The sequence below is a fragment of the Saccostrea cucullata genome, unplaced genomic scaffold (assembly GCF_032062105.1).
Source record: "Saccostrea cucullata isolate Sc308-1 unplaced genomic scaffold, CSIRO_AGI_Scuc_v1 ctg280, whole genome shotgun sequence".
NCBI classification, from domain to species: Eukaryota; Metazoa; Mollusca; class Bivalvia; order Ostreida; family Ostreidae; genus Saccostrea; species Saccostrea cuccullata.
In genome coordinates this window covers 209,375-232,076 of record NW_026924102.1, presented here as the reverse complement: position 1 = coordinate 232,076, position 22,702 = coordinate 209,375, and the positions used below count along the sequence as shown (strand labels likewise).

Here is a 22,702-nt window from a genome sequence, read left to right as displayed (position 1 = left end):
CTGTGAGGAAAAATGAAAAGGGAGACTGGAAACCCAACTCACATGGCAAGGTCACACCTGTTGGTTAGAGGTACATGGTAAATGATTTAGGCAAATTTAAACCCTTTCATTGCAAATTGAAAGTCGAAGAACCCAGAGTTTTAATAATTTTACAGCAAGCTAGTGGGATAAAAACCAATTTGTGTTTTGTTTTCGTTCGAATTTGTTTTATTTTGAAATTCTTTGGGGGGATTTTTAAATAATAATAAATGAAAACAAAAGCCTATTTAAAAAAAAATTTAGCACAAGCATGTAGGAATTAAGAATAAAACATTAATATAACTTTAAAAGCTCAGTACTGTAAACTTATAAATCTATCATATACTGATATTCATTCTTACTGTATCTTATCAACTGTAAGCAAGGGTAATCAAGTTGGTTACCAAAATAAATCACTAAAATATTGTCCTTTAAGACAATGATACATACCGTGTTCTTCGAGTCCTCGTATGTAATAATTCTCTTGGTCTGGTCATCTGTGAATTGGACAATGGTGGCAATGACTCGGGAAAGTGTCTGAAATACAAAAAAGGAGACTTTTTATGCAACATTACAGAAATCAGGCACGGATTCAGGAATTTTTTCCAGGGGGAAGGGGGTTGTGGGTTGGAGCATGGAAATTGTATGAAATTCCAGTTATTCACTTGGATTTATTTGCTACTTATTAAATACTGTAAACCAACTTTTGTGAGTTCCCCGCCTCTCTTTTACTTGTGAATATTTCCCATCCCAAACCAATTATTCACCTACATATTCATGTATAATGTTACCTAGGTCTAGAAAATTGGTATTTGTGGATGGATTCCAAATAGAAGAATTGAAAATTAATAATTTAGGCAATTGAACAATCCAGCACATACATACACCAGTTTAAGGACTGGCATCACCATGAATTGGTATCATGAATGTCAAGGACAAGCACATTAATGTCAGGACAAACATGTGTAAAATGTAAGGAAGTTTTACAAACCTTGGTTTCCTTTCCTGTCATATATTGGAACAGAATGTTCTTCAAGTACTGAAAAATATAGTTTATGTTAATCAAGAATCCAGTCATATATGTCTACAAGAGTATAGCCAAAATATTTTTAAAATTTAAATATTTGTAAGCACAATAAACCGAGTCTCTACCATTAACAAAATATTAAAAATGGCCAATTCTGTAAAATGTCATTTTTAATCTTTATCAAAATGGGCAAAATTTGTTCCCATTTACATGTATACAATTTCTTATTCATTACATTATGAATATTTTTACCTCTAACTGAGTGGCCTCATTTAACAGGGGCCCTGCAGGGGTACCATCTGTGTTATAACCGGGGCTCATCGGGGGAGAACTGTGGCCCAAATGGAGATGAGCTCCCCTCTGAGATTCCAACTACTCAACAAAATAAAACAAAATTTTAGCAATTCTATTCAATAATTTGGTCATTTTTCATTTCTTGAAAATTAATGGAAACATGATCACTGATATTTTGTTGGTTTTGGCTCAATCTAATTAAAATTAGATCTCTGATCCGCACAACTTTGTGTAGCAATTAAATCTAACTTGAGCAGATCAAAAATCTGATTTTAATTCTATTGGTTTTGTCTGCTTTTAAAATACTTTCACTAAAATATATAAAAAAAAAATACTTCCATGTATTTACCAGGAAAAGAATACTAAAACTAAAAACCTGTCTCTGTAATTCTTTTTCTCTTGTTTTAATCTGGGCTAACTGACCATTCAACTGGGCGACCTGAGCCTGTGAAATAAAATTATGAGATGCAACATTATATCAAACTTACAGACAAACATCTACTGCTTCCAAGCTAAAAGTTTTCCTGGTAAATTTTTTTTGTAACTATTTGACTGTGAATTTTTGAAAAAAAAATAAAATCAATATAAGATTGCTTGCAAAGAAAGAAAAAATGTGAATCATACCAAAAAAAAACTATTATAGAAGGTACCTTTAGGTCCATATTGTCAAGTTCCAGGTTTTCGAATTCCGATTGCATATTCGGATCATTTGGATCAAATACCACATGCCTTGGAGTCCGTTTATTGCTGGGTCGTAACGGCGTCTGATTGTGCTGCATTTCCAAATTTCCTTGAACCTCTGCAAGCTCCAATCTAATATGATAAATAACAAAATTGTAAATAAACAAGGCTGTGAACTTTTCAATGCTTTAAATCTTTTCAATGAACTACATTTTGTTCAATTTAAACTGCCCAATTCAAACATGTAATATTTCATAAAATACTGTAAGTTTTTTTTCTTTTATTTGCGATTTGTCAAAAAAGCAGAAAAAAATTTTAAGTCACTGTTTGTACAAATTAAAAGCAAAATAAATGGTTTGCGAGGATAACCATTTGCAATTTAAATTAAGTCACCAAACTCGTAAAAATTTGCCGCATCTTTTACAGTAGTTTGACATATTCATACAGTTTGAAATCGCCTCGTGAAATTTTTGCCCTTCTCACGAATTTGTAAACAATTTTCTCTTCAAATACAAAGCAAAATAAATGGTTTGCAAGGATTATTAACATTTGCAATTTAAAGTAAGTCACCAAACTCATAAAAATTTCTCACAGGTGAATAAAAGTTGGTTTACAGTAGACATACTGAGTTTATATAAGAATAAGTAAAAAAACCTGTGTTGCTCTTTGAGTTGCTGTATCTGTTGCGTCAGCTGCATCACTTGTTGCTGTAGGACGGTTGCACTACCTGAGCCACTTTGTAGAGCATTTATTGCCAGCTGGTTATGATGCAGCAGTTCCTGGTAAAAACAACATCTCTATTTACTAATTACACATCTATATACACATTCACATCTCTATATATACAATGTATTATGTATTAACACCTCTCTAGAACTCTTTTTAAAAATAAATTACCTAATTAGGTAAAATAATAAAAGTTTAATAAAAGCTAGCCTAATTCCCAGCCATCAAGCAAAAGCATGATTTAATGATCATTCTCAGTAGCCCTGCTGACAATAAAAAAAATTTCTTTGGTTGTTAGCATTGACCACATAGATATTGCACTTAATCAAAAGGACATGGAAACAGTTACAGCTGAAAATTTTCAAATTTATTTTTCCATTTTTACAAATATTTAAGTAAGGTGTTTCTAATCATCATCAAAAATTTGAATTTCAGTTGTCGAGATACAAGACAGATTTAGAGCTCCAAACCTTAATTGTTATATAAACAGCGTCCGTGTCATATTTTTGTTTACATAGGTTAATATACTAATATTTGTTGTTCAATGCAGATATTTTCAAAAAACAAGTTAATTCTAAATATGATTAGACAGTTTCTAGTGATTTGCTGAACTTCATTTTGTTATAAATACGATATTTTCTATATCTAAACAAAAACAAGGCATGAGCTGTTTACATTATGAAGTACCGGTATCTGTATCTCATTTGTTAATCAACAAATGATGTTCAAATTTTTAATAACCATCAGATGATGCCTCAGTTAGGAATTGTTAGCATTAAAATTGGTTTTAAAAATTATTTGAAACTGTGTCCATGTCATATGTTTATAGTATTAAAATCTTTTTTATTCTGTTAATTAGTTAAAACAGCTTGAAATCACTAACTGAATAAATGCTTTGATTGTATCGTAAAAAATAAACCAAGGGAAGGAAATTAAATAATTTTCAAGCATTAGAAATTCCCTATAATCTTGAATATTATGCCACCTTTGAACACTGAAAGAGAGACACTAAAGCAATTTTTTTTTGTATAGTTTAAGCACCATTATTCATTGTAGCTCATATTCAAGATTTTAGGGTGTATAATCAACATGTAGAAGTTCAAAACACAATGATTATAGCTATATGTAATTAATCAAAACGCGTTAAAAGCAATAACAGCATAAATAGTCATACAAACCATTAAGAAGAGGATTATCTCAAGTTCATTTAAGATCAAGTCAAGAGAGAAAGAAGATTAGTTAAAAGACAGCAACTTTTAATAGAAGTTATGCAAAGCTACTCAAACCATATACATGTACAAGTATTATTGAGCTATAGTTTTGAGGGAAGAATGGTTTTCCAGGCTGTGCAAATCAACTCTACCTGAGGTTCTATAACACTTGGTCCACTGGCATGCAGCAAGGGGGCCTGCTATAACCATAATCAAAGCTGTTAACTCAAAATGTTTGCCTATACTTGCTATTTTTAACATGGAAATAAGATATATACTACTATATAGACACAAAAAAATATTTTTTAAGGTAATCAAAAATAAAATCGGGCCTACAAAAGCAAATTATAAATAATTTAACTCAAGTGAATTGAAGAAATCATTTGCAAACAGTCAATATACATTTTGATGGAAATACAAACATCTCCAACTCCTGAAAAATACATGTATCATTGACACTCTGTTTGTATATATTTATTAACTTTTAACACTTTAAATTGAAAGGAAACCAAATGCTACTGCAAGCAGTATTGTCATCATCAAAAGTTGTAGTTGCTACCAAGTAATTCAGTGATGGTATAGTTTACTTAAATTCAACATTTACAACATCTATGATCCTAATCAAAAAAATTCTTCCAACAGCTCGTTATGTAGTGATAGCTAGTAATTTCAGTGATATAGCATATTTTACATAAATTCAACATTTACAACATCTGTGATGGTAAAAACAAATTTCTTCCAAGGGCTCTTTACCTTTTTCTCAGCATTCCATTCCTGTGTGAGTGTGTTTACTTCCTCTTTGTGAATCACTTCCTGTTGCTGCAGTGCCCTCTGTCGGGCTTGTTTCAGTTTTTCTTCCATCTCATACAGCTCCATCTGGTGGCGTTGTTTGGTCTCAGTCAGCTCTTGCTGTAGTTGTGTGATCTTTAATGAAAGTTCATCCTTTTGTTCCTAAAATGGAAAAATTTGTTCTTTAATGATATGCACATAACTCAAGTTTTCATTTGCTTTTAGAGATATATCACTTTTTTCAAATATATATTACCCCCTTTAACAAGGGACGGCACTGGTATATTCCGACAGAGCTATAATTAGCAAGTTTAATTTGATAATATAAAAGTGTTAGACACCTTTTCCTACATGGTACCTACTTGAAATGTAAGATGCACAAAAGCTGTAAAGATATTATATTTTTACATCATCTTCAAAAAATGTTTTAAGTCAGCTAGAGCATTTTTCATTAGTTGGGAGAGAAAACAAACATTTTTTTAAAAGATGATCCTATACTGCATTTATCATGAAATCATTTAAGCTCCTTAATTTACTTTTGACCTGTAATTTTTTTTACCTTTAATTTGGTCTCGTACTCCAGGGTCACCTCGTCAATCCTATCGTCCCTCTCCTGGAGGTCACGGTTCAGCTCCTCTACCACCTGTTTGTGTTCTAATAATAGCCTGTCTTCTCCCGACTGAGATTTGTCTGTTGTTGTCACAAAGAGATAAGCAAAAAATATATATTATACATGTAGTTATAATGCACTTGTGTCTAGCAAAGACAAATATCAAAGGCAGAGAGAGACACTGAAGTAAGAACATACATGTATTGTTTATTCAAAAGGGCATTCAACACATTTTAAAATTAGAAACTGTATTTGAAAATCTTAAGGTATACCTTATTAAATTGTTAATACAAAGAATAGCTCAACTTAACTGAAAGATTCTAAAAATATGTTTTATCATGAAACAATCTAGAGTGCGGAAGCTTTAGTTCTTAACATGATCTAGCAGTTGCAAAACACAAGATTTTTTTAACTTGTAAGCACTGTTGTGATCTAGATATTTTTTTTAGCTTTCATAATAGATATTCACTTACTGAGTGCCTCTGAAAACATCGTCTCGAATTCCTTTTCCTTTTCGGCTACCTTCAGGTTGAACTCCTTGACGAGCTGTTTTATCTTAGACGTGTGTTCGTTCTCCCGATCCTCCAGCATTTCCTCGTAGTGAACCTTCATCTTCTGTAACTCTTCACCGTGACTTGTCACTGAAGACGCCATTAGCTCCTCCAAGCTAGCTTTATCTTTCTCTAGCTTTCGTAATGTTTGGTTCAACTTGTCATTTTCGGACTTCAATGAATTAATTTCCTCAGTGTGGTCTCTATTCACCTGAGATATAGATTCACTCAGTGTCAAGTTTTCCTTTTTCAGACTTTCAATTAATCGTTCCATCTCCCCTTCCTTTGACACACGTTCATCGAACTTGCTTTTTAAAGAATGTTCGCTTCCTTGAACCTCCTCCATTTTCTGAACATGTTCCGCGATCACAGATTCCCGCACTTTAATTTCTTGTTCATGTAAAGTTGTCAGATATGACTTTTCTTTCTCGAACTGTTCGTGGATACTCTCCTTCTCTGTTGCCAAACTTTCTATTCTGGATTCAAGCTCTGCTATCCGTCTTTCCACATCCACACACTTTCCTTGCTCTTCTCTCAACTGCTCTTCCACTTTCTCTTTTTCCACCATCAGATTATTAATCCTTTCTTCCTGCACCACTTTCAATGCCTCTTTCTCTTCCTGACATTGCTTTTTAATATTCGCAATGTACACTTCTGCCTTTTTCTTGTATTCCGCGATTTTGGCTGTATTCTCTGATTCAAGCTTGGAAGACATTTCGGCCATCTCTGTGGAATGCTTGTTTTGAAGTTCTAGAATTTCTTGCTTATATTGTTCACTCATTGCTTCTTTTTCACTCATCACATTCACTAATTTTTCACTAACACTAGAAATTTCATCCCCACGTTTAGAGTCCGTGTCAGACAATTGCACTATTGAATTATTTAACTCACTATTTTCTGTCACTAATTTTTCCATCTCACTCTTCAAATTACTAAGTTTTTGTTCATATTGATTCTGGAGCACAACCTTCTCCGATTCAATCAATTGATCTTTATAGTTCTGTACAGCACATATCCTTGTCTCATATTCTGCACACATTGTGCTTTTCTCTGCTTCAAGTTCAGATAATTTTGTCTGTAATTCATTCACTGCACTATCCTGACACTTTAAGTCACTCACTAATGACAATTTTTCACTCTGAAGTTGTTCACACTGAGCCTTTAACTGAGTCACCTGATTCACAACTTCTGATAATTCTTTCCTTAATTCCCCGCTCACCACTCCTTCTTCCTTGACTACATTTTCCAGTTCATTCATTCTACCACTTAACTGTTCAATTCTCACCTCTCTCTCACTCAGTTCTTTATCTTTCTCATCAATACTAAGCCTTAACTCTTTAACCTCACTCTCCCTTTCCGCAACCACCGCCTCCAGTTCTTTGATCCGCTCCTGTGATTCCGAGTTCCTTTGGTCTTTTTCCGTAATCACAGACTCCAATTCTTTGATCCTGCCCTGTAATTCTGAGATCCTTTGGTCTTTTTCCCTATCCACTTTCTCCATCTCCTGAATCTTCTTCTCCAGATCGATGATGGCCATCTTGGACTCTCCCGATGTCTCCTCCAGCTGCAGAAGTTTGGTGTTGGCGTGGGTCAGTTCCTCCGACATCGCCTCCTTGTCGGTCCTCTCCTGATTCAGCTGACTCTCCAGCTCTGCCAGTCTCCTCTGGACCTCACCGGATTCCTGTGACATTGAACTGACCTTGTCCTTACTTTCTTTCTGAATCTCCTTAAGTTTGGTCATGTACTTCTGCTTCAACTCCTGTAACTTGTTCTTCCACTGCTCCTCCACTTTCTGAATCTCCTGCTTGCCACTTTCCGTCTGCTGCTCCAACTTGTTCTTGTATTCCTCTATCTGAGACTCATATTGCTGAATGCAGTCATGAAGTTTTTCCTCTGTCTGACTGACCTTGCTATTCAGTTGTGTAAGGTTTGCCTGCAGTTCACTGTCATTCTCAGACATTTCTGATATCCTCTTTTCATATTCTTGCTCACATTTTGATTTCTCTACCTGAATTTCCTCAACTTTTTGGCTACACTGGTTTTGAATCTCTTGCAGTTTCTGTGACCATTCTTCTTCTTTCTTTGCAAGTAAAGATTCCAGTTCTTTCACTTTATCTTCCTTTTCTTGCAAGTCATCACCTCTGGCTTGGGAAGCTTCACTCATTTCTTTTAACATTTCTTCCATTGACTTATTTGTGTTGGTCAACTGCTTTATTTCTTCATCTAGATTTTTGATCACCTGCTCTTTTTCTGATGTTTCTTTTTCGTGCTTTTCGGACACTGTGTACAATTGTTGACTAAGATCCTTAACCTGCTCCTCAAGAGCTGTGAGTTTCTCCTTTTTATTTTTTTCTGAATCTCTTAGTGAATTTATCTCTTCTTCATATTGTGAAGAAGACATTGCTTTGCTTTCAATGAGACTATTCCTCTCTGTCTCTAAACTGTTGACATTTTCATTCATCTGAACCAATTTCTCCTCTGCCTCTTGCAATTTCTGCTTCAGATTTTCAATGGTCTTGTTGGTGGAACTCTCAAACTGAGCTTGATTTTCTGTCAACTCTCTCAAAGAGGACTCCTTACTTTCTAGAGCAGACGTCAATTCCGAGTTCAATTGTTCAATCCTTGATTCCTTTTCAGCAATCCTTTGTTCCATGTTAGCCTGTACTTCAGCCAAATGCTTCTGATGTTCCTCTGTGATCCTTGCGCATTCCTCCTGGTGTTGACTGATCAAGTTTTGCCTTTCTTTATCAAATTCCTCCTTTGCCTTCAGAAGTTTCCCCTCCCAGTCTTCTACAAGGCTGGCCACCTCTCGTTTGTGATTCTCTTCAATCTGCCCTATCTCCTGCATCTTTCTGGTTTCAAAGTCCTTCATCAAATCCTCAGCATTCAGATCCTTCTGCTGGGTAAGTTCTGTCAACTTCCCTTCAAATTCTACCTCTCTCTCTTTCAACTTCTCTTGAAATTCTTCCCTTAATTGGTTCACTTGTTCCTTGTGCTTGGACTTCAGTTCTTCAAACTGAGCTTTGAAGCTTTCCTCCAGGCTTTGATAGCTGGACTTTTCGTCCTGGAGTTTCTGTTGAGCCTCCTTCATCTCCTCATTATGATTGTCTATCAGTGTCTTCCTCTCTAGCTCCAGATCCTGATACTTCTGTCCACTCTCATCCAAATTCTCCTTCAATTCCTTCAACCTTCCTTTAGCCTCTGCCCTCAGCCTATCAAACTTTTCTTTCTCCTTGCTAATCTCCTCCTCCTTGCTTCCCAAAATCTCAGACAATTCATTTTTCTCTGTTTCTCTCTCTTTCACTTTTTCTTCCAGTTCTTTGATGTAGACAGCATTTTCCTCCAAAACTTTTTTCAATGTCTGAATTTCCTCCTCCTTCTTTACAATGGCCTGCTCCATTTCTGTCACCCTCTGCTCCCCTTCACTGACAGCTTCCTGTAAGGACGTGATCTTCTGGTCCAGACTGGCCTTTTCTTGCTGCAGCTGCTGTTGATTAGAACTAAACATCTCCTGAGTTTCTTTAACTTTCTGATTTAAATCATCATTTAATTTCAGCGATTCTGACATAGACAATTCAAAACTGGCTATCTTCTCCTCTAGGAAGGACTTTTCTTTATGTGACTGAGAAAGTTTGTTTTCCACTTTTTCACACTGTTTGTCCAGTTCTGCCACCTTGTTCTCAGCTTTCTGTAACTTCTCCATCAGCTCTGTTATATCTCTGTTCTTCTCCTCTATCTGATTGGTCAGTGCTTTGATGCTTTCATCAGACGACGCTGATATGGCTGCCATTGTGTCACTGTTTTCCTGAGTTAACTCTGATATTCTGTCCCTGTACGTCTGCTCTGACTTCTCCTTCTGTTCTATCATTTTGATAATGTCCTCTTCCATTTCCTTCTTTTCTCTCCCTAACTGTTCCATATTCTTTGTCAGCGTTTCTACCTCCACTCCAAGTTCTGCAATCCTGGCCTCTTTTTCAGACTGAACATTACCACTATTAGTCATCAGGTTTTCTATTTCTTTCCTCTTTTGACTTAATTCCTCTTTCACTTCCGATAACTCTTTCTCTACATTTTCCTTCTCCACCTTGATTTGTTGCAGTGTCAGATTCATCCCTTCCACCTGCTGGGCCCTCTCTTGAAGAAGCTGTTCATAGTTGGACTTCATCGTCTTCATCTGCTCTTTGTAATACCCCTCCAGCTCTGAAGTTGAACCCTGCATGGCGTCCTCCTGCTTTCGCGTTAGCTCTGCGATCTGGACGGTGTGCATGTCCGCTGCAGACTGCAGTCTCTCTTCCCATTCCTGATCCTTCCTGCTCAGTGATTCCTCCATCTGAGTTCGGAGCCTGGATTCCATTTCCTGCTTTTGTTCAGCTGCCTCTTCCTGAATTTTCTGGATCTTGCTTTCTGTCTCTTCAGTGAGCTTTGTGACTACACTCTGAAGGTCTGCCAATTCTTTTTCCAGTTTGGATTTTTCCTTAGAGACAAACAAATGACAAAAATATTACTTAGTTTGTATAATAAGCGTTATTGGAGAGAAACATGCTTGTACAATATAGGAAATTTGGCTAATAGAAATAAGATCCCAAATAAATGACATTGACCTCAATAATACATGTATGATCCTCAGAAATATCTTTAACACCTAAGTAATGTGAAAATCATTGAAATGGGGAAACGGGACCAAAATTCATGTATCAAAAATTAAAACAGAGCATGATTGGGAGGGGGGATTTACTTTTTCTTACTTTATGTTTTTACCAGATAATGAATTGACATTATGACATTGATTATTAATATTGTGATTAAAAGGACATACCTGTATCTCAAAGGTACATGGACTATTATAATCTTAAATTACTTATAACCAAGTCTTACAGAAGAAAGTGTGTCCACTTGACTTTGGAGATGGTCCCTGAGTGAGTCCTGCTGTGATAAGGTAGCCATTTTTTGTAGGTCCCTTTCCTCAACAGCTAGCCTCATTTCCTGTTCCTTTTCCGCCATTTTACGATTTTTATCCTCCTCCATCTGCCTGAGCAACTGGGCGTGTTCCTTCTCCTGTTAACAATACATACAGAGTTAGAACTATACACCTGGTCATTGTTAAGTAAAATGGGTCACATACAGCAAAAAGTGATCGATTTTAAAAGTCTTTACAAGACGTAGTGCACTGCTTAAGGTATCTTAGCGTATCTCTCAATCAAAAAAGTAATTAATATATTCAGGAAATTTTTTTTAAAAGTGTGTTCTTGCAGACTTAAGATGAAAGAAATGGGTTGCTAGGTAGGGGCAGAATTTTTTTTAATTCAAAAACACATACAAATGTGAAATTAAGATAGTTAATGATGAATAAAATTTTTTTTTAGTTTTGAGTTGGGCCATTTTCAGTAAGTCGGTCGGTCGGGAGAGTGCAAACAAACAATTTTTAAAAGATAGCCAAATCAAAAATTCTTTAATCAACATCATTGGTGTTCTTGTAGAACAAATGTTTTCTCACTATGTCTAATATTTTGCTCAGTTTATAGAGATCAAGGAATAAAGAAATTAAGACTGGTTTCACAAGGAATTTGTCAGAATTCCTTTAAAGTCAGTGCTAGGCTAGGAAAGTGTGTGTAAACCTTGCGGCAAGGATGAAGAATTGGATTTAGATGATGATAAAATTTACATAACTACATAACTAAAGAATTTTCTTTGCTCTCTTATTTTTGTACATACTAACCTTAATATCTAGAATATCTACATGTTCCTTTTCTTTTTCCTGCAGTATCTGATGCCAGTATTGATCTCTCTCCTCCATTGAGGCCTGGACTCGATTTGCAATGGTCTTCTCTGTTTCCTCCTTAAATTACAAACAACACTTTTAAAAAATCTTCATAAAATTTGATTACAGGCAGTGATAGTGAGATTATTGTTATTCAAATAAATTGAAGTAATTGAGGTTATGTCCACTGGATAAAACTATTCATTGATCAATAATTTTCGGGATCAATCTAAAAAATGAATCTTTAATTTTTCTTAATAACCTGCTTAATTGATGAACAAGGTGAAACTGTTGCCTGTGAATGAGAAACACAATAAAAGTTTACATGGAAACGATACTCCCCTCTGTACCGAAAAGCGCCAAGGGAGATAATCTTGAAACTTAAGTACTGAGTGACAAGATAAAACTGTTGCCTGTGAAATGAGAAACATAGTACAGGTAAACTTTGGTATCTCAACATCGGATATGTCGACGACCTGGGATATGTCGACATCCGTCTGCGGTCCCGGCATTATTTACTATATAAATGATTTGCAAAAACTCTGATATGTCGACCTCGGTAATGTCGACTACCCGCTTATCTCGACGTATTTCACAGTCCCAAGAGCAAAATTTACCTGGTATATGTCGACATCAGGGCAATTTTCTGCTCTACTTAACCTAATTGTTTGTTAGCTGGTCGCTCGTCACGCACGGACGACTCCGTGTATCTCGACGTTGTCAGAAATTCACACCTTTCACACCAATGTTTTGACTACATACTGCTCTGTAAAAATGTTTTTGTAGAGGAATCCCAATTTAAGCCCCCTCGGCGTCTTCGAGATGTTAATTGTTTAATGTTCAGCTTGGGTAATATCATCCACAGGGGCTTGTGTAGAGAAAATAAATCAGTTTTAAAAAATTGGTGCCTCAGAGAATGTTTTTTTTCTCCGAGGTACCAATTTTTTTTAACTGATTTATTTTCTCTACACAAGCCCCTGTGTATCATCGATAAATCTTTTCGATTCTGCGTAAATGTAAAACTGTTTATTTGTGTCGAAATCTAACAAAACTTAAACATTTTATAAAAAAAAGTAACTGAATGACAATGAACAATTAATATACACTATTGCATCAGCCGTAATTATGCATATGTAACATCAAGTTTGTTAAATGTGCAATTCCAATTAAATTTTGGTTTAAAAATGAAATGAAAATAAATGATGAATGATTATGAAATAATAAAGAAGTGAAATGAAATAATTTTAAAAAATATGTACGCATTATTTTTTTCCGTATCTCGGAAGTTGACTGTGTACCGTTCCAGTTTGGAGTTTATAGAGCGCATTTCGTATCCTGTTCTGACAGTCTAGTGGCACGCGGATCGAATGCTGAATGAAAACGGTTTTTAGTAAAATGAGAAGATCTTGATAAAAAAGAAAGCATTTCATAAATAATATTTGTGAATAACTTCTTAGATTTTCTAATAAATATAGAGAGATAGCTGAAATAAATGAGCTACAGTCTATTGAAGACTTATAGGTAGTTACACATCTGTTCAGTTTAGGTCTATGGTTTTACTATATGCAGTAAAATTAAGGACGTCGAGTCTCAACTCTGATATCTCGACACCTCGGATATCTCGACATTTTCCGACTGTCCCGTCGATGTCGAGATAACGAAGTTTACCTGTAAAAACATTCCATTACCTGCATGCAGCTGATGGCTGCTGCTTTGGCTTTGGAAAGCTCCTGTACCAACCCCTCCTTCTCATCCTCCATTGCTTTCTCCACGCTTTGGATCCGCTCCTTGTACTCTGTGTCCATTTTCTGGATCCGCTCCTCTAATTCTAGCTGTAGTTTCTGTTTCTCTTCCTTTAGTTTCCTTACAATCTCCCTCGATTTCTCCAGTTTCTCTCTGGCTACAAAGATAAAAAAAAAACATTCAACAGGGGAAATAAAAATGAATGCTTCCACATTAAAAGAAAGCTTATATTTGGGAACTGTATATCGGTATTGATTTTAATATTGCCTACAAAGATAAAAAGTTCAACAACAAAAAAATGTTTGCTTCCACACTCAAAGAAAGCTACATGTAATAATACTTGGGAACTTGTAATATTGATTTTAATATTACACATTAAGGAAAGTTTATTAAATATAACCTTTAAGCATTATAATTGAGTATACAAATCATGCATATATTCTCCTATGGAACTGAATTAAAGAATTTTACATAAAAGAGATTTACACTATCTTTTATACAAAATTTTCAAATGCTCTCTCTCTCTGTATTTTATGCTATGACTGACTTCATAATTTTTCTGAAGATCAGTACATTTCTGTCAAATTACCTGCTTTTTCTAATTTTTCATTCTTTTCCTGCAGTGCCTGATTCTCTGCCTTGAGTTGTTCCCCTTGCTGTTGTGCATGCACTAGCTCTTCCTCTTTGACCTTGATCTGTTCTCTGGCCTTGATGACCTCCTCGTCCTTGGCCTGAATTTCTTCATGCACCTGCCGTTTGACCTCTGCAATGGCTAGTTCTCTGTCAGATTCCAGCTGTTCTATCACCTGTCTTGCCTGCTTGATCTGATTTTGTAGTTTAGATAACTGATCTGGACTAGCGGTACCCTGAAAAAAAGAGAAATTCTTTTAATGATTGTACCTTACATACTCCAAATATTTCACAACAAAAATAAAACAAACACCAAAATAAAAATGATTGAAAAAAAATGTCTTAAAAACCTTTTTTCTATGTTGCTGTAAAATCGCTTATATTCATGGAGACAGGTTTGTGTGCTTTGAGGAAAAAATATTGGTTCAAAGGGACTTGATTACTGGGTGAAGGATCTACTTTATACTCTAATATTCAGTTATTTTAACATTGCATGGGGGGGCATGAATGTGTGGGTCTCCTCACATAGTCATATTACACCACAAAATCATGAGAAATGAGTGACAAGAAATGCTTAAATACCTCACTTCTGTTAGGAGTAGCATACCTTTAGTTTTGTCAGTTCTTTGATTTCATTGGTCAGTTTGGCATTCTCCTCCTCTAACTGTCCGGTCTTCTCTTTATTACTTCTGATGGTTTCTTTACAGCGACTCAGTAAACCCTCTAATCTCTTGACCTATATTATAGAACATTTCAAGCTTAAATTAAGTGTATGTGACCTTGAAATTCTTTTCTGTAAAAGATGTAGATCTTGGCTTCTTTAATACTGAAAATTCCTATGATTTAAAAAGGGTATTAACTAGCTTCTAATGATCATCGTGTTTAAAAGAAGGGAAACTCATTTCCCAATAATAATAGCATCATGGTATGACTGTTTGGTAAAAGCTATTGACTGATACATGTAAATAATTTACCAAGTTTCAAGACCCACCCATCCCCAATACCTAATATTCAATTTTAAGTTTCGGTTTTTATTGTATATCTGTTAACAATAATAAAATTTAATACATCACTTGAAATATTTAGAATGTTTTAATGGTGCTATATATACACAGAATACTGTACCTTTTCTGTAAGTTGTTGAACATTACTATCCTCCTTTGCCCCATCCCCTCCTGGGCCCCCCGTTACAGGGGTTTTCTGGGGGGACTTTTTATTACTCTGTAATTGTTCCTCCAGTTCTGGTGGAATCTCCTTTCCCTCTCGTAGCAGCCTTATCTGTTAACAACAACAGTACATGAACTAAGTACTCAAAAAAACAACAACAAACAAACAAAAACAAAAGAATTCAAACCTGCTTTTAAAAAAAATGACATTGGATTTATGTTTTCAAGATGTTGACATTTTTGTTTCAGAGAAACAAATTTGAAAAAAAAACTTTATCAAACAGTCTTTTTTTGGGGACGAGGGGTTCATTTTTGTTTACAAATGGGAATATAAAGTCTGTAATCATATTCTATTAAACAATACTGTGAAATCACTAATTTTTGTAAGGGTTTAATTTTTGTGGTTTTTGAGGCATAGAGAGACCCATTTCATTCTCGTCTGAGTCCTGAACGCTTTGATTTACCTGTGATTTACCTGTAAGACTATCTCATTCTCCCCTGAGTCCTGAACACTTTGATTTACCTGAGATTTACCTATCATTTACCTGTGATTTATCTGTGATTTATCTGTGATTTATCTGTGATTTACCTCTAAGACTATCTCATTCACACCTAAGTCCTGAACACTTTGATTTACCTGAGATTTACCTGTGATTTACCTGTAATTTACCTGTGATTTACCTGCAATTTACCCCTGATTTACCTGTGTGACAATCATTCTCACCTGAGTCCTGAACACCTTCATGTGTTCATCCTTCTCCTCCAGCATCAGCCTGTAGTTTTCCTCCAGGTCCTTCTTAGCGAGCTGGTCGAGCTGAATCTGCTCCTTGAGCTCTGAGATTCTCCGGAAAGCTCGGTCTTGTGTCTGGGTTAGAGTGTTCTAAAATATATTTAAAAGAAAATTGTCTCTATGACCAAGCATAATCTGTGTAATATTGTCCACTGAATGGGGTAAAAAAAAATGTGACATTTCATGTACAGCTAGTGCATATCACATGTATATCAAAAGGACTGAAATATCTAAACAAAATAAAGATGGTACTGTAAACGTATTACATTTGGATGTGTATTCTTCTTAGCACCTTTGGCGGAAAGAAATGTCCGCTAATTCAAGTACAATGCTAAATGTCTTGCACATATGCTCATGTATACGAAAATGAATAAATGCGCTAAATCAAATCAAAGCAAACCTGTTCAAAAATCAATTTCCGCAAAATATCGTACACGCCAAATATGATATATTTACAGTATTTACCGGTAATATTTATTCAAAGAAATTCCATACCTTAAGTTTGTCTCTTTCAGCCACAACCTCTTTATAAATGTTTGCAACCTGTAAATACATATATCACAAATGCTAAGACATAGCAAGAGAAGATATTTCATAAATGAATGTTAATAGGAGACAAAACATTTAATACTAACAAGAATTTCTTCAAAATGAAAATTTTTACAAGATTTTTTGCCATGTATCCCTATGTAAAACTTTTCCCGCACATTGAGGACCCACCTGGGTCATGATTTGAACAAACTTGATTCTACACTGCTTGAGCATACTTTCAAATAAATACAGTGAAACCTGTCTAAACTGACATGCGCTGGAAGACAGAGTGCCAGATTGAACAGTGTAAGCTAACATCAAAATTAGTAAAATGGGAAAGAAGTTTTAGGTTGGAATATACAGTGTGATGGATGATCAATTATAAGGCCGAAAATAAAAATAGTCTTGTTTCCTGCTACCCGACCTACCCTATTTTTTTGCACCCGACCCTAAAGTTTTTATTAAGTTTTGGTGGGAAAATTGGAAATTTCATGATCCAAAGTGAAAAAAATATATATTCAAGTGGTATTTCATGAAATATAAGTTTTAAATATGAACATGAATTCATAAAACACTACTTGAGTTGTGCATCATAAGACATGGAATTTAATTTTAAACAATAATATTGACCTATGACATGTTTAATTTAGTTTTGTAGTAGTTCATATCCAACAAATACCATTGGAAAAAAATAAAATAAAGTAAAAAAATAAAATATTTTTCCTACCTACCTACCCTATTTTTTTCAGGCTGGTAGCAGGAAACAAGACTATTTTTTTTGGCCTAACTTTGCTGTTCTTGACAAGAAGAATTTTAGAGATTTTGCCAATGTAAACATGTATTCTTATGCCAGAGTTCTGAAGATTAAAATATGTGATCAGAAAAGCTCATTTGAGCCTTCAGCTCAAGTCAGCTAAAAAAAAAAAACTGCATCATACCTCCATAAACTTTGACTTGTATCTGATTGAGCGTCTTTCGTATTTCCTGACCAGCTGGTACAGGTCATCTTTACTGTAGCCATCGAGGTTTGAGACCTGCTCCTCTACCTCGCTCTCGATGTCGGACGGTGCTGCGTAGTGATGAAACGGGCCGAGATTCGCATTCGTGAAGAAAGAGTCGCTGGTGACGGAACTGATGGACGACGTCCGAGATCGGCCTGCGCGAGGTGTGTCATCTCCTGGTAACTGGGATAGTGCTGAGGAGTACTGGAAATTAAAAATATGTCTCTTGTTATTTTGGACTTTAAAACTTTAAAATAATTAAAAACGTAATATTAGTTGTCTTATCTTTTCCACCTATAAAGACTACGGCTTGAAAATATTTTAAGTGGGAAAAAAAAGTCAATTTTATTTTCTGAGTTATTATATGAATTTTTAGATGACTTAATTAACATACTACCTGTGAGACATTATTGATAGAAACAATAATGGGTAAAATCACACAGACGCACTTTAAGACAATGACTTCTTAATGAAATAAATTACATTGAGCACTTTTGAAATGTGCATATAATAGAAAGTGCATATATATTTATGATGCCTTTTTAATTAAATATTTTATATCGAGCACCTCTGGAGTGTGCATATACTTGAAAAATTTAAAAGTGCATAAATTTTTTTCAAAAATTTAATTCACAGACACTCTCCAGTATTTAAATTTTAAAGAGAGACCAGCACAAAATGGTGACCATTTCTTACGTCATTAGTTGTGTTTGGACTGTCTTCCTGGAGGGGTATGTCCACCAACTGACCGACCGCTGGCCCCTCCCCTACGGTGGCCCCACTGTCTGTAGAGTTCAGACCCTGGGGAACCACATTGTTCTCCTTCTTGGGTGTACTCTCTGCTATTGGCTCTCCTGGACTGGCTTCTTCTGTTTGCTAAAATGAGTAATAAACTTTCCTGTATTTTTTTTCTAACTCTGGCCTGTACATACTAAGATATAATTATGAAAATTCAGTCCTAATTAACTGCTGAAATGTTCATAGTTGTCTGTACATGTGGCTTGTGATACAGGAGAACCTACCCCTAAAAGTATGAAAAATTGATTTTTAAAGGATGAAAGTATGTTTTGTATGTGGATAAACCATGCAATACACTTTCCGAGTTGTCTCTATTAGAACTGAAATAACTAATAGGAAATTCCCTGGCCCCCGGATCATAGAGACAACCCTGCACTTGAAAACTCAAGTGTCAATAACTCACAGGCAGGTAACTTTAAAGTTTGCTGCCAAGGGTATGACTTGACTTCTTCCTCCTGGGACTTCTTCCTTCAGAAGTCCAGGGCTCGACATTAACTTTTTTCCCTACTTGTCCATTCGGACAAGTTACGAAGATATTAACTTGTCCGAACTTCAACTTCACTTGTCCGAAAATTTTTCAACAAATATCTTATTCTGTCAACTAGAAAACACTTACTTAAATTAAAAAATTAAACGTGCTTGATTCATTAGTGTTGTTATTGATAAATAAGACAAACACATACCCCCTATATGTATAAAACAAAATTTTATCTAGATTTCCAGTCCTGACAACAACATAAATGTTCGCAAGTGAATCTGTAATACAGTAATATCAATCAAATATATTCCAAACCCGCAAACATCCTAAGATCCACGCCATGCAATAATATGGCTGCAATTAGTGAACATCGATCCCGATCAAGTGTTAACTTACATAGCCATTGATATCGGGATTGAAATTCGGGTTTATGTACTGCTTCCGTTTTTATTCGATAAACTTTTCAATGGTTGTTTTTTTTATTATTATTATTATTTGAAGACTTCTTTACATAAAAAAACATAGGCAATCAGAGATTACAGAGCTCACCTCAACGAATGTTGTCTTTAAGTAAGGCAAAGTCACACAATTAACCAACAAAAAGTATACATTCCAAAAATGAAAATATTTTTAAAAGCAATTTTGATCTGATACTTTGAAATAGACCTACATAAAAAATTTAAACTACTTCTTCTTCATGAAAATGTAATGAAAATCCAGCATCTGAAGCAAATTTGAGAGTTTTCATCTCTTGATGCAGCATTTGTGAAAGTTTGGTTTATACAATGTTATATAAGCCTTATAGTTTTTGGTAATAGACCTGCAACCATAACTTTTACCTTGTCTATTATCTGAAAAATGTATGTCCAATTCAGCATCCGAAGCAAGTCCATTAGTGTGCATCCTTAGATGTATCATCCATGCAAGTTTGCTCATTATAGGGCTCATAGTTTATTGGAAATGAAACATGCATTAAAACTAACATTTTCACTCATCCACAAAAAGTAGGTCAGATTCAGCTTCCGAAGCAAGCCTGGAAGTATGCATCCTTAGATGTATCATCTATGCAAGACTGGTCATTAAAGAACTCATAGTTCCTTGGAAATGAAACCTGCACCAAAAACTTTTAACTATTCACTCAACCGGAAAATGTAGGTCAGATTCAGCATCCGAAGCAAGCCTGGTAGTGTGCATCCTTAGATGTATCATCCATGCAAGTTTGGTCAACATAGGGCTTAAAGTTACTTGCAAATGAAACCTGCACCAAAAACATTAACCTGTTCGCTCAACTGGAAAATGTAGGTCAGATTCAGCATCCGAAGCAAGCCCGGTAGTATGCATCCTTAGATGTATCATCCATGCAAGTTTGGTCAACATAGGGCTTATAGTTACTTGGAAATGAAACCTGCACCAAAAACATTTAACCTGTTCACTCAACTGGAAAATGTAGGTCAGATTCAGCATCCGAAGCAAGCCCGGTAGTATGCATCCTTAGATGTATCATCCATGCAAGTTTGGTCAACATAGGGCTTATAGTTACTTGGAAATGAAACCTGCACCATAAACTTTAACCTATTCACTCAACCGGAAAATGTAGGTCAGATTCAGCATCCGAAGCAAGCCCGGTAGTATGCATCCTTAGATGTATCATCCATGCAAGTTTGGTCAACATAGGGCTTATAGTTACTTGGAAATGAAACCTACACCAAAAACTTTAACCTGTTCACTCAACCGGAAAATGTAGGTCAGATTCAGCATCCGAAGCAAGCCCGGTAGTATGCATCCTTAGATGTATCATCCATGCAAGTTTGGTCAACATAGGGCTTATAGTTACTTGGAAATGAAACCTGCACCAAAAACTTTAACCTGTTCACTCAACCGGAAATTGTAGGTCAGATTCAGCATCCGAAGCAAGCCCGGTAGTATGCATCCTTAGATGTATCATCCATGCAAGTTTGGTCAACATAGGGCTTATAGTTACTTGGAAATGAAACCTGCACCAAAAACTTTAACCTGTTCACTCAACCGGAAAATGTAGGTCAGATTCAGCATCCGAAGCAAGCCCGGTAGTATGCATCCTTAGATGTATCATCCATGCAAGTTTGGTCAACATAGGGCTTATAGTTACTTGGAAATGAAACCTACACCAAAAACTTTAACCTGTTCACTCAACCGGAAAATGTAGGTCAGATTCAGCATCCGAAGCAAGCCCGGTAGTATGCATCCTTAGATGGATCATCCATGCAAGTTTGGTCAACATAGGGCTTATAGTTACTTGGAAATGAAACCTGCACCAAAAACTTTAACCTGTTCACTCAACCGGAAAATGTAGGTCAGATTCAGCATCCGAAGCAATCCCGGTAGTATGCATCCTTAGATGTATCATCCATGCAAGTTTGGTCAACATAGGCCTGATAGTTACTTGGAAATGAAACCCACACCAAAAACTGCACCAAAAATGTTAACCTGCTCCAAAAACATTAACCTGGTAATTCCTTTGCTGAAATTGCAGCATCTGAAACTTTGTCTGGTACAATAAAACACACTAAAACCATTTTCCATGCATGTCTAATCAGTATAGGACACAGAAGTAATTAAAAAGAAAACTGCTCCAAAAAACTTAACCTTAACCTGGGACGCCGACGCCGACGCCGAGGGTATCACATAAGCTCCCCCCAACTTCGTTGAGGTGAGCTAATCACTTGTCCAATCGGACAAGTGCCCAGCAATATTCACTTTCCATAATTTTTTTTTCATTGGTATCGCACAAGCATACAAGCCTTAATGTCGAGCCCTGAAGTCAACTTGTAACCAGTCTTAGTTTGAATATGATTTTCAGGATTTGATTATGAGGTCACATACAGGATTTGTTAAGAGTATTAATATCAGGTTGACTTGATGACGGGTGATATTATAAATCCAAAAAATACCGAATGCGCAGAATTTATGCGCGTACGGTTCACTGTTATATGTATTTGTATAAAACATTCAGAATAATATAATAAATATTGCAGGTTGAGAGTTGACTTCATACTGTCTTGTCAATTTACTCGGTGTTATGATAAATATTTTTGATAATATGCCATAAATTGGGGAAAAAACAAGAGACAAATTGCATATTCTATACTTGCCACCTGATAAAACTTTCACTTAAGTCGGACATCAAAATGATAATGAATGTATACAGATGTCATGAAATACACATGTAGCCTTCATCATATTTCTGCACTAGTGGTCACCAAGTGCCGGGGGCATATGACATCTTAGTATCACAAAACATATAAGTATGTTTTCATGCAATAGAATAGATATTCAATCCGATTATGTTTTGGTTGTAGACCTATACAAACTTTCTGCATGAGAGGAAGTTACATAGAGGCCCTACAGCAATTGAGAAAGTAGAATTTAGTAGAGAATCAACCTTTGTCACAGCATTCAGAGCTCCTCGAAGTGGCGACTGTGCGACGCCTTGTTCCAATTTTTTCTTTAAATTCTTAAACATATTCTTTATCGATCATTTGAGCTAAAACTAAAGATCATGTGCCTTCGTCTGCGGTGTTTTTCATCTGTCAAGTCTGTAGCGCATAAGTGACCCTGACACGTTTCAAATCTTATTCACACTAACGTTTATTTTAGTGGGATTGGGATAAAACGAGACCTAAAACTACACCGGATGCAGAGATTGTTCAGAATTTGTTTATTTGTTTCTTTTGTTTCTTTTCTTTTTAATCCTCTTATTAAAAAATCCTGTTTATAGTATTTTCTCAGTTGAAACTTATACCCATGGCTCCTTTTCTAAGGACACTGAATTCTTCAAAATCATTGTCAAATTTAACATTCCCAACATCCAATATTGGAATTACCATATCTATACTGGATTCCAAGACTTCATAGAAATCC

The 22,702-nt window shown here is 35.6% G+C and overlaps 1 protein-coding gene across 3 annotated transcripts; it reads right to left on the bottom strand.

Moving 5' to 3' along the window:
• Window positions 1-330: 330 nt before the first annotated feature.
• LOC134265710 (golgin subfamily A member 4-like) lies at window positions 331-22,395 on the bottom strand. 3 transcript variants are annotated; one of them, XM_062747932.1, is made up of 21 exons: window positions 22,224-22,395; window positions 18,223-18,402; window positions 17,464-17,730; window positions 16,490-16,537; window positions 15,929-16,084; window positions 15,164-15,316; window positions 14,646-14,774; window positions 13,998-14,274; window positions 13,354-13,565; window positions 11,624-11,743; window positions 10,783-10,962; window positions 5,830-10,381; window positions 5,306-5,436; window positions 4,711-4,908; window positions 4,110-4,157; window positions 2,675-2,799; window positions 1,990-2,152; window positions 1,716-1,784; window positions 1,298-1,417; window positions 1,010-1,057; window positions 331-555 (listed from the first exon to the last, which is right to left on the bottom strand). In XM_062747932.1, exons 1-21 carry the CDS (start codon window positions 22,302-22,304, stop codon window positions 346-348), a joined length of 7,467 nt encoding a protein of 2,488 aa, XP_062603916.1. In that variant the 5' UTR covers window positions 22,305-22,395; the 3' UTR covers window positions 331-345. The 3 variants fall into 3 exon arrangements, with proteins under 3 accessions (XP_062603916.1, XP_062603917.1, XP_062603918.1); XM_062747933.1 differs by having other exon boundaries at window positions 4,110-4,154; XM_062747934.1 differs by lacking the exon at window positions 4,110-4,157.
• Between the last annotated feature and the right edge of the window lie 307 nt (window positions 22,396-22,702).

Excerpts from the sequence above, each read along its gene's own strand:
- LOC134265710 (XM_062747932.1), bottom strand. The coding sequence starts at position 22,304 with ATGTTTAAGAATTTAAAGAAAAAATTGGAACAAGGCGTCGCACAGTCG. Across the intron at positions 13,566-13,997 it reads TGAAAAATTAGAAAAAGCAG|CCAGAGAGAAACTGGAGAAA; the intron begins GTAATTTGACAG and ends TTATCTTTGTAG. Across the intron at positions 556-1,009 it reads TGACAGGAAAGGAAACCAAG|ACACTTTCCCGAGTCATTGC; the intron begins GTTTGTAAAACT and ends TTTGTATTTCAG.